The sequence below is a fragment of the Primulina huaijiensis genome, chromosome 15, assembly GCF_012295235.1.
Source record: "Primulina huaijiensis isolate GDHJ02 chromosome 15, ASM1229523v2, whole genome shotgun sequence".
Lineage (NCBI taxonomy): Eukaryota > Viridiplantae > Streptophyta > Magnoliopsida > Lamiales > Gesneriaceae > Primulina > Primulina huaijiensis.
In genome coordinates, this window is record NC_133320.1 from 23853676 (window position 1) to 23865817 (window position 12142).

The 12142-nt window shown below is 32.1% G+C and overlaps 1 protein-coding gene and 1 long non-coding RNA gene across 2 annotated transcripts; one reads left to right on the forward strand and one right to left on the reverse strand.

Annotated features, from left to right (window-relative positions):
* Positions 1 to 6950: 6950 nt before the first annotated feature.
* LOC140959879 (29 kDa ribonucleoprotein A, chloroplastic) lies at positions 6951 to 9386 on the reverse strand. Its single transcript, XM_073417912.1, has 5 exons — positions 8955 to 9386; positions 8361 to 8462; positions 7954 to 8256; positions 7332 to 7446; positions 6951 to 7181 (listed from the first exon to the last, which is right to left on the reverse strand). Exons 1-4 carry the CDS (start codon positions 9303 to 9305, stop codon positions 7375 to 7377), a joined length of 828 nt encoding a protein of 275 aa, XP_073274013.1. The 5' UTR covers positions 9306 to 9386; the 3' UTR covers positions 6951 to 7181; positions 7332 to 7374.
* On the forward strand, positions 7453 to 7902 carry LOC140959880 (uncharacterized). The gene is made up of 2 exons (XR_012172073.1): positions 7453 to 7779; positions 7811 to 7902. It is a non-coding gene; the product is annotated as an uncharacterized lncRNA (long non-coding RNA).
* Positions 9387 to 12142: the final 2756 nt, after the last annotated feature.

The following is a 12142-nucleotide window of genomic DNA, read 5'->3' on the forward strand; positions in this document are numbered from 1 at the left end:
AAATAGATATTATGAATAGTACACGTAATATCTATATATTATGTTATACATATAATGTGTATGCATATGCCACTAAGTATATAAAATAAACTACACATTCTTCTTTTGAAAATTGATTTTATTATTTATTTAAATGTATTTTTAAGGTAAAGAATGAAACTTGGAGCAATCCCAAATTTTGTCCAATTTCCTTTTTTCTTTCTTTGTTTGCCATTAAAAAAAATGAAGTGGTGGAAAGTGCATGTTTGTTCCGATTTTAGAATGTAATATCTTTACGAGTCGTGGAGATTGGGAAGTCCACGTAATTTAAATTCATTTTTTGCTGGAGACAACAAAAACAAAATCCCTTCCCTCAATTTTAATTAATAAAATTTAAAAAATTCATTCATTATATTTATATGAGAATGATTAAAAAAATTATGCCAAGAATGACAACAAATTGCACATGTTTTGTGGTTAAATGGTTAAAAAGGAATGGCATTGAATCTATTATTATTATTATTGTCATTATTATTATTATCTATTACTATTATAACGCAGGAGCACAACATCAAAACTATTTTTAATGTCATAAAAAGATGTCCGAGTTGATATAATAAGTAGGACGCTTGTGAGAGAAATTAAGCTCTTTTGTGAATATAAAAAATAATAATAAAACCTCTTGCCTTTAACTTTAAATGTCATATATATATTGAGAAACACTAATTGAATATCTTAATCAAAATAAGACCAAACATATAATCGAAAACTAGACATTAGGAAAAATGTTTTACATAATTTCTCAAAATAACTTATTCTAAAATAAATATTGCTTAATGCACTATTCTCGTGTTTTTTTAAACAGAGTCATCAATTAATATGTAGTTATATGAGTCATGAGATATCATCCAATATATCTTTTTGTGTGAAAGATAGTCAACCTATTCGATCTCTCTTGACTCATTGTATTTCTCAAAAAAGATTTCAATAACAGTTTTTATGCCTAAATAAATTTATAGATATCACAAACAACATATAATATTCATTTATTGCTAATTAATAATACTTATCATTACAAGTCATTAATCAATTTGTAGTATATAATACAATGATAAGTTATTGAAACTTGAATATATAAACTGGGACGATATTTTTTTCCTTGAACTAGCTTTTGAGTTGAAGTTAGTTCAGATCCATAATATTAAAATGATATCAATTTCAGGTTCAATTTTATGCCTTATAAACTTCCATTCATAATCTAGTTGTTAACTTAAACACTGCGTTTGGTAGAATAATCTCATATTTGGTAGGATTTTTGTTTAACCAAGTCAATCCCTCTTATAAAGGATTAGGTTATATTAACTGGGATAAAATAATCACTCTTCCCCCCTAAGATTATGTATCCAACTCTTAATTCATCCTATTTTTTCAATTTTACCTTTCTTCTATATCCAAACTCACCACCACTTACCGCCATCGCCACTGCCGACGGCCGACCACCACCGCCACCGCAGACCACCGCCAGCCAATCACCCCCACGGTCGATCTTCGGCCGACCAATACCGTCGTCGCCGCCGTTGCCGCCGGCCGACCATCGCCGTCGCCGCCTCCGTCCGGCCACCACACCACCGCCCGCCCGCTCGCCCGCCGTCGCAATAGTGGAAGGACAATTTAGTCAATTCATCAAAAGATTCTAAATTATCACATTCTTAATAATCATACCAAATATAATATTATCTTTTTGATCCTTCAACCAAACACAACGAAAACATACAAAAACTTTTGGTCACAGAATTTTCTGTGAATCTTTTTCTTTTCCCTCGTACAGACAAAAAAAATGGAGAAACAAAATAAATAGGGTGCAATTTTTGTGCAGTCGACACGCATACCTAGGAAGTGACAATGGGATAAGAAATTATTCGATGCCTATTCACCAACAATTGTCTCGGGACACCTATTTAGGGAAAGGAAGCTAGCTTTCAAATCGGGTCCGGTATGCCCTAACCTCATTTCAGACACTCCAACAATCCAATTCCTTTGCACGTACTCTTTTCTCCGATCATCCACGGATATGTAATACAATTTCTATTATTATTACTATTATTATTATCACGTCTTCTTATTTTTTTTATTTAATGAAGTGGAACCCGTAATCGCTACCGTTCTTCCTTAATTTTTTTTTTGTTTGCACCTACTCACTTCTTCAATTCCACAGGGATCAAAGCATTGGGATTGTCTCCTAAACTTGAAAATATTACCAACTTTTGATCATATCTGCGGTAAAAAGCTTAAAATAGACAGTGTGACATGGGTTCTTTTCAATTTTTATATATGGAAGAGCATGCGTGACAAAATTGATTTAAACTATACATGGTCCGGACATGCATGTGTATTGGATAAATAAATATTAATTTACCATATATGGAGCACTGTGTGATAATTTGGAGATTAAAAAATAAAAATAAAAAAAACACTGGGTGGGTGCCTTCGCCACATTCCATTAAGAGACAACCTTGTTGTTTTCTTGGGAAACTTTTCGTGTACTTAGAATGAGTTTCTTAATTTCCCCATAGACATGATTTCTTCGACCATGCTGTCCCCCAACCCTTCTCTCATTTCTCCCCATCACCATTATGAATATACTCGCGAAATCATTCAAATTCACAAAGGATATATCCTTTGGGTAAATGGATCAGCTTATGTTAAGATGAAAGACAATTATTGGGGGTTAAAAAATTTAAGTGTACCTAGAATGTGGGAACTTAGACATTTAAGTAATTAAAAATTGCAGATCCCTATGGAGTCTGTCTGCTTACGACAACATTCAGTACTTTTTTAGCACATATAATGAGATTAAATAATAATAATGATAATAATAATAAAAGATGTACTTTCGAGTGATCCAGCATTTTTATACTTGAATAAACTATGTGCTTTCTCCTGCTCATGCCCGCACGCCTTTAGCGCATGGTTTTATGTGAGTATGGGCTGTATCTGTTAGTTTTGAGATCCCAATTCAATTCAGCTCAACAATACTATTTCGTTTTTTTCGTCTGTTGTGTAGATCGATATGGTCTCATAAATATTTATTTACGAGAGTTTATGCATGCATTATCGACGAGTGACGACATGTCGGGTTTGGAGTGATGAGAGAGACTTAAGTTAAGTAGCATCATTAAACGTGGGTTATTAAGTAAGTTCCAAGAAAGGGATCAGTAAGTGGAAAATATTGGTGATTTAATTTAGAGTGATGCTACATGTACATCTATATTTGTACAACACAAAAAATTCAATGCAAAAATTCAATTTGTCAAAATTTCAATATATATAGAATACAAAATCTCACGATATAATGATTGTAGATATCGTTGTAACGGTATATTGTTTGTACTTCTAGTATTATTCATTAATTTATTTAAATTAAAACCTACGTATAGAGTAGGAGCTAAAAGTTTCGTGCAGCCGCAACTCTTTGAGAACATGAACCAGACAAGTTTTATTAATATATTTGAATCCCTATTTTTTATTTAAAAAAATTATAAACGTAATGATTAATATAAATTATTATTTTATTTTTTTTAAATTTTAACTTTCGGTTATTATTCTTATTATTGACCGTTGAATTGGAATGGATTTGGAAATCATTTTATTTTGTCAAAAAATCAGCGCAAATCTGAGGCCAAAAGCAGGAAAATATACATGAAGACAAAAAAACTTTTTTCTCTCAAATTTCATGAAACGTTAAAATATTGGATATTTATTTAATTCAAGAGTATGTCTCTTATGAGACGGTCTCACAAATCTTTATCTGTGAGATGAGTCAATCCTACCGATATTCACAATAAAAAGTAATACTCTTAGCATAAAAAATAATTATAATATTTTTTCATGGATGACCCAAATAAGATATTTGTCTCACAAAATACGACTCGTGAGATCGTCTCACACAAATTTTTGTCTTAATTTACATGTTTCGTTGGAAGTAACTAGTAATTCGATTACAAGGCCGTTATTGTCCATGAAATTAAAGAAATATAATATTTTAGTGCTGACGTGTAAAATGTCACATAAATATTCCTGATTAAAAAATGACTAAAATTCCAAATATTTAAAGATATATAACTAACACTTAAATTTGACAACAAACAGACTAAAATCGCAAAGAGACAAAAACATATGACCAAAAAATTCTGTTTTCCCATAATTAAGTGCAACACAAATTCAGTCCCTCGATCAATTATTAGCTTGTTGTTCTCGATCGGTCTAACTTTTGTCACAACTTTAAATTAAAAATGTTTGATTAGGTTAGCCGATAGTAATCGAGGTTAAAAAATAGAAAACCCGATTTATTCTATGACCCCACATTCCATTCTAATTCCAAAATGGAGAATCTCGTTGGTGGTTTATACCGTTACACTAAAAAGTCGTTTTACCATCTTTAATGTTCCAAATATTTCCATATCTGGAAAATGACACGAAGATGTATTTGGATGAAAAGATTTTGGCAAAAACTTATGTGAGATAGTCTCATGGGTCGTATTTTGTGAGACGGATCTCTTATTTGGGTCATCCATGAAAAAATATTACTTTTTATGCTAAGAGTATCTCTTATTTGAGTCATCCATGAAAAAGTATTACTTTTCATGCTAAGAGTATTACTTTTTACTGTGAATATCGGTAAAATTGACTCGTCCCACAGATAAAGATTCATGAGACCATCTCACAAGATACCTACTCAAATATTTAAGCGATTTTTATATCAAATCCACGTCTCATATTCATTTATCTCGAAATTAGAATATAAGATTCAGAATCTCTCTTGCATTATATATCTATTGTACGTGACTCGTTATCAAATCATTTCTCCATCCAACTCAGTCATTTGAAATCCACATACACCAAATGGCATACATATCCGAATTAATTCTCCATCCAGTCTTTCTACTGAAAGGCTTTTGCATTTAAATTAAGAAGCGTGCATGCTATTAATATCAGCGTGATCATTAGATTCTAATGAAGTCCAAAATGTAGGCTTTCATGCGTATCAAACTTTGGATAGATTTCAAAACCAACTTCTATTTGACTTAAATAAAATATATGGCATGCTACATTCTTTTAATTATATCATTCTCGACTTTTTACACACACACACACACTAGTTATTAGCAATTCAAAAGAGTCAAAAGTAAGCAAAAAGTTTGAATATTTAACACAGTTTCCGTTAATTCACCACCGAAAGACCCTCTAAGCAGAAATATATATGGAATTTCGTGTATTGAAGTTGTATTTAGATCGATGGATTTCATTAATTTGAAATCTATTTTCTTTGATATAAATAAAGTCATAAATTTCAAATTTATCGTTATATAATATTTTATTTTAATTATGATGGATTTCAAGTTCACTCAATAACAATGTCATTTGAAATTCATTATATTTTGTATTATTAATTTGTAAATAAGTAAGATATGAATTTAAGATTCAATCTATTTTTTTATTGTATACAATAAAACTATAATCGAAATTCATGGATTTCAAATTCATCCATCCAAATGCAACCTAAAAGTTTACTTGAACCTTTTTTTTTTAAAAAAAATAAAAATTTCATGGAACAGGAAAACTTACGGTTTCGCACTACATGTAAATATATTTTATTACAATATGTTTTTAATTTAAACTAATAATTATATTGTTTTTGGGGGGAAAAAAGGGTGTAGGATAATGGATGGGCCATGTTGGTTTCGGAGTCCGCTAATGTTGTTTCTCTTTTGGAAGAAAATAATGTCCGCCTCATCCATAGTTTGTCTNGTTGACTCGTCTCACAGATTAGGATCCGTGAGACGGTCTCACATGAGACCTACTATTATTTGGAAGGAAAGGCCTAAAATCATGCATAATTCTAGTTTATCAATAATGCTGTTAATTTATTTATTATCATTAGTATTAACATCATATTGTTATTATCATCAAATATTTATCAAGAAAAAAATATTTATCATTTGTATTAACATCATATCGATTGAGATGAAGGTTGGAGAGTCAGCATTTCGGTGGAGAACACTTTGCTCCTTCAGGATCATCGTGAAATCTAGGAACATGATAAATGTAGTGCATACATTATAGCAACTGGAACACTAGGATACATCGAAAACAAGATAAGGCTTTTTCAAACTACCTTATCGATTTTGATTTGGCAAAGCCCATGTTGCTGATGTAGGATATGTTTATGCTTTCAATCCCACGTTAGCTGGTTAAAAAATTTGACCAACCGTGTTATATTCTTGGATCCAAATCTTGAGTTTGATGATTAGTTTGGTAGTATAGGTGATTGAAATCGATCAGCTGCGAATGAAACAAAATATCTTCTTTCGGGAGTGTGCTAAAGAGACGGCTGTTGATCCTTTCCAAGTACAACTGAGACAAAACTTGGAATTTTCGACGTAATTGTCTGTTTTAACAGCCACACTTGTGCCCTTATTCTGTCTGATTAGTTCAAGACTTAGCCCAATCATCATTAGCATTCTAGAGAAAAGGATCCGTGCACCAAATGCATGGCACAATCAAACTTCCCTAGCAGTTATAATTTTTAAATTTGAAAAAATAAATCAGATAATAATCAGTAGCAGTTTTACGTAGCTTATGACTATTAGAGACTTCAAATTTCATATTGCAAAAGGTATTAAATTTTGTTTAAGCTCCCCACTCCAACTAAACTGACTCGACAACAATTAAGGTTCTATGTTTTCCACCTGAGTAGCTAATCCGATCCTAGTCTGACTCACGAGCTTGGCTTTCCGGCCACCTTTGCATTTGATTCCCAATGCGATCCATCCCATCTTTCCCTCCGAGGGCGGTATTCAGCAGTCGACAGCGCCAAAAGATTTCAGTCTTTTTATATATATAGCAATAATGAAATAAAGCTACATGCATATTCATTTCACAATCACAAAATTCTTGATGATGGTACGCCATAAAGGTTAAATCTTATCCAAAATTGAAATTTCGCATGAAAAGGTACCCAGTGGACCAAATAGTCACATACGTACATTGCAAAAACATAATAGACTTCCGGATCCTGTCAGACAGGAGAGCCAAAATTTGAAGTTGCAACTTGAGTGCATACATATAAAGTTGGGATTTATATCGCCCATCAGCTCCAACAGGAATGTAGCTGCAACCCTTGATTCCTCCTCTACCGAGCTCTGTTATCCAATGGAACTTGTATTTAGTTAAGATGGACCAAATAAATTTTGTAAAACGAGGCAGAAGACTAAGGACTACTATAAGGAAAAGGAAAAATATGGATGTGATGGTTATGCTCGAAGAAAGTTCCAAATATCTGAGGTACATACCCAAATTTACTTTTCCATATCAAGGAATGTGATGACTCCCTCCCTAATATTGACGCCTTGGACGGGAGTCACGGGATTCAGCAGCGCTAACTCTAATAGCCCTGCCATTAAGGTCCTATGCCAAGAAAATTTTAAATAAGATAGTTACTATAAAAGAAAATGCTATACTTGCACCACATAATTAGTCCTAGGTCAAACCAGATTTCGAACCACTTTTGAGCACACAAATATACGACAGGAAATTGAATGAAAAATTGATGAAAACCACAGGCATGAAAAAAGAATTTGGGCCATATTTATTTACATATTTTGAATCATTGATTATATCAAGATTATCAATTATCAAAGGCATTCAACCGACAAAGTTTCGGTAATCAGATTTGTGTTGTATAAAATATTTATCAAAATAATTGCAGGAAAAAATTTTGTTTCTGAAAGTAGAACCTAAGTTGTTGAAAATGTTCGGTATCACGCACAAGTGGATCAAATCTTGAAGTACATATACTGAGCATGAATAAACAAAAACAATAGGTGCAACCACCATGTGCTTTAGTTGACAAATATATTCAAAGAGCTATGCACCAATGGCCGAGCCTCATCATTTTCAGAACATTGTACTTACAGATCCATCTAATGACTCGATGGCATTGTTGACCTCATCAGGAGAACTGAGAGTTACAAACCCAAAGCCCTTAGATCTACCACTGTCTCTGTCGTACACCACCCTGGCTTCCTTAACCTTTCCTCGCTCGCTAAACAAGGTCTCAAGTGCAAGATCATCTACTCCCCATGAAAGGTTACCCACATAAACTCTGTTTGAATCACCAGAACTCGTCCTTCCTCTAGGTCCCTCCCTAAACGAGGAATTTTCCCTTTTAGCTGGTGGTGGCCCGGAATTTACCCTCAATTCTCTTCCCTGCAATTCCTGTGATATCATTTGCTATGACACGTTAATTCCAATTGCCTAAAATATAATTTAAGCCACAACTGTCGTAAAGAGCGAGTAAGGTGCACTTTACGTAAGCTTACATATCCATTAAATTGTTGAACCGCAGCTTCAGCTTCTTCGATCTTAGACATAGTCACAAAACCAAAGCCCCTACTTCTTCCCGAGAGCCTGTCGTAGATAACCTGCAAATTTCACAAGTTCAATGAGTAAAATCTTTAGCAACAGTATTTTAAAAAATTCTTCAGCATCCAATTCGTCTAATGAACTAAGGCATAGTTTACAGAAGCAAAGGGACATGCAGATACTTGTGAAATCTTGAGCCTAATCCATGTGTTAGGCTTACAAAGGCAAGCAATCAACATAAAATAAGATTCGAGTCACGAAAAAATAAGTTCGTCAAAATAAATCTGGCATATAAATAATAATTTCTAAGCACAAACACGAGAAGGGTCAGGATTCAGTAAAAGTAGGTAATTTGAGGCCACAGAAGAAATCAATCACAAGAATTTAACAAAAACGCGTTATTGAATGGGTTGGAAACTGGAACTCTCAAATGAATAGCTGCAAAAAGATAAATTATAACTAGAAATAAACGAAAACTTTCCAGCAAATCATGAGGAATAGTCCCACATTAATCAGCAGTAATAACAGCGTCGAAGTAACAAAAGTACTACCTCAACCATCTCGACATTTCCGGCCTGTTGGAACAATCCTGCAAGAGCTGCGCTATCAACATCAAAAGGCAAGTTCCCCACAAAGAGCTTCAAGTCAGGCGACAAACTCGCCTCCACCGGCCCAGAAAAGTCATCTTCTTCCAGGTCCAAATCCGACGAAAACGCAACCTTTCCCAAAAATCTGGAAATGGGAGTCGAGTAGTTGACGCCGCAATTACCGGCGGAAAGCGAGAGATTTGATTTAGGTAGTGGTTTCAGTGTGAATATAGCGAAAGAAGATGGCGTGGCGGCGGCGGAGTGGTGCGAAAGGGTTTGTGGGTTGAGGGTAAGGAAGTGGAGTGAAGCAGCCATAATTGCGTGTGAAGATAAGGTTTCTTCGTTTAGTTCTCTTGGAATGGAGTTTTGGAGATGAGCTATAACAAATTTATTTATGGAGATTAAAAAGCTCTCTTTATTTTCCCAAATATAATAATAAGTGACAATATAAATATATAATTGCATTTTTTAAAATATTTATCGTATAATAACGTCTTCTCCTTTGGAAAAATTGTAAATCACTCCACAAAATTCCTATAAATGATCTCACCGATCAATTTTTTGACATCAATCTCTCATTTGATCCAACTTAGTAAGAAACAATTAATGTTTATGATGATATGAAATGAATCTCTAACTCGATCTGATACATAAAAAAACCAAATTATTTTTAATGATTATGTAAATAATATTTTCAATTCTCAAACTATTCTGAAATTTTGGGAAATTTTTAAAATTTAAGATGATTTAATAATTGAAAATATTACTCACCATAAATAGTGCAAAAAAACCTTGAAAAAAATAATCATAGATATGAATCCATATCGATCCGTCTCACTTACAAAAAAAAATCTACTGGAATTACTCTTTTACAAATATTAGTTAAAACTTTTCTCTCCTTAACTTACAAGCAATGTTATATAAGGTATGATTTTTTATGCAAATAAGTCGGTGTTTCACTTGTATTTTGGTGCAAACTATTAAACGGACACAAGAATTTAATTCGCTCATCCAATGGGTGTTTGCTTTTCAGAATTGTTTAATTTTCTATTTTATTTTGTCTTCTTTTGGTTTAATTGGGATTGATCATTATTGGGCTGGAGCTTATATCTTACTTGGACCGAGTACACTTGAACGAGGCCCATTAATCCAGTTTACTGGAAATTTTTTCCCGTGGCTAATTTAAGTCAATTTTATGAGACTAATATTTGACTCGACTCAAAAAAATATTATTTTTTTACGACATACATGGAGCGGACAAACTCATCTCACGAATATAAGCTTCGGATACAGTATTATTACAAGACACTGTATTCTATAAGTATTTAACCCTCCTGAACTACAAAATATTTGTATTAAACGTTCATGTATTCGAGAAAATGACTTGTATTGAGTCTTGAAACGTACTAGAAAATAAACATGATAACTGATTCCACAATTACTAGACACAAAAACATAGGCACTCGGATAATGTATTTGCCCAGTATTCGAATTAAATTTTTTTATTTTTCTACTCACATTACAATTAGATTTGAATTATATAAAATAAAAACATGATGTTTAAGTATGCAAACAAAACAAAATCTATACTATATATGAAGGTCGGAGCCTTTACTGGTCCGGCTTTGTAACACCAATTAGTTTTTTATGAAAATATCATATCCATTTAGATAAGCAATGTTTTTCATATAATTTACTCATGATTATAATATCTAATTCATTTTAAAAATTCAAATATCATCTCTACAAATTACGTGTTTAATATAATTGCATTAACGTTATTCAAATAATAATTATAAACTATAAAAAAAATTCTAAATCAACTCAATCTATTAATGATTATGTTCATTATCCACACATGTAATAACTATTATCTTACATCGTTCACTAATTTGAATTAAATGTTCCCAAGAGGCATCCTGTATGGAATAAGGACGATAATTAAGAAAAGTAATTATACACAGAAATAATAATTAATAATAATTAGTGAAGTAAAGTTGTAAGATCACGTGCTTTGGAAGGTTAGGTACAGTGAACCGACTTTCCTGACATAAATCAACGAGAAAAATTATTTTTAAAATTTATTTTTTTTTTTTTTACGGAACCCAAAAACTCCCAACCCATCTCCTAAGAATAACAAATACCACATTATCATAGCGAAAAAAAACAAGAAATATACTATTAAATGAATAAATTTGACCATATATTTGAGATAACTGAAAAAAGAAATGAAGGTTATATAAATGAGAATGAATGATTACTTAGCTAGGGAAAGGAATTTAAAATCCTACATTCTAATTTTTAATCGAATTGATATAATAGATTTGAAGAGTGAATTTGAAATCAAATCCATTCAGTTCGTTCAATCCAGATGTAATATAAATTATTTTCGTATTGGTTTAGATATAAATAAATAAAACTACATTTACTATCTCACGCTAATTTATTTTATTTTAATCCATTACAAATTGCAATATATCATTTCAATTATTTTAGCCTTTCAAAAAAATAAGTTAATTTTGATTATTAAAAAAACATTGATTAAGTTTAATATACATATCAACTCATACACAAACTTTGAAGCAATAAAAATTCTCAATTATTTACATTTTACGGGAAAAAAATTTTTACTAGACATAAAGCTATACATTATATTGAGATTTTAATGTATCTACATGCATTGTCTGCCTGTATATATGTTATATAACAAAACAATAGAAGAACATTTGAAAGATTCGATTAATCATAAAAAAAAAATATATTGATTTTTAACGGGTTGATATGTCGTTTTGATGTAGCTAGCGATCCCAACGTTTGATTTTACGCTTTCCAGACGGTTCAAAACCAACGAGTTTATAAATTATTTAAATTTTACATTATTCGAAGTAAACAATTAATATTAAGCTTGAGTTTGCACATGCTAAATCTTAAGATGCTGTAGAGAGGCTCGTTCAAAATTTCAAAATCGACAAAATTATTAAAAATTCAAGAATATTTCGCTAGAATTCTGATAGGTAATTCAATAGATCGATTTCCAATGGGGTAAGAGATTGAATCGAACCCGAGCCTCTCCCGTTGTATGTCACTATGTTTATTTTAGATGTACTCGTTGTTTCTGCTGGGTAGAGCAATTGAAATATAGTATTGTGCTA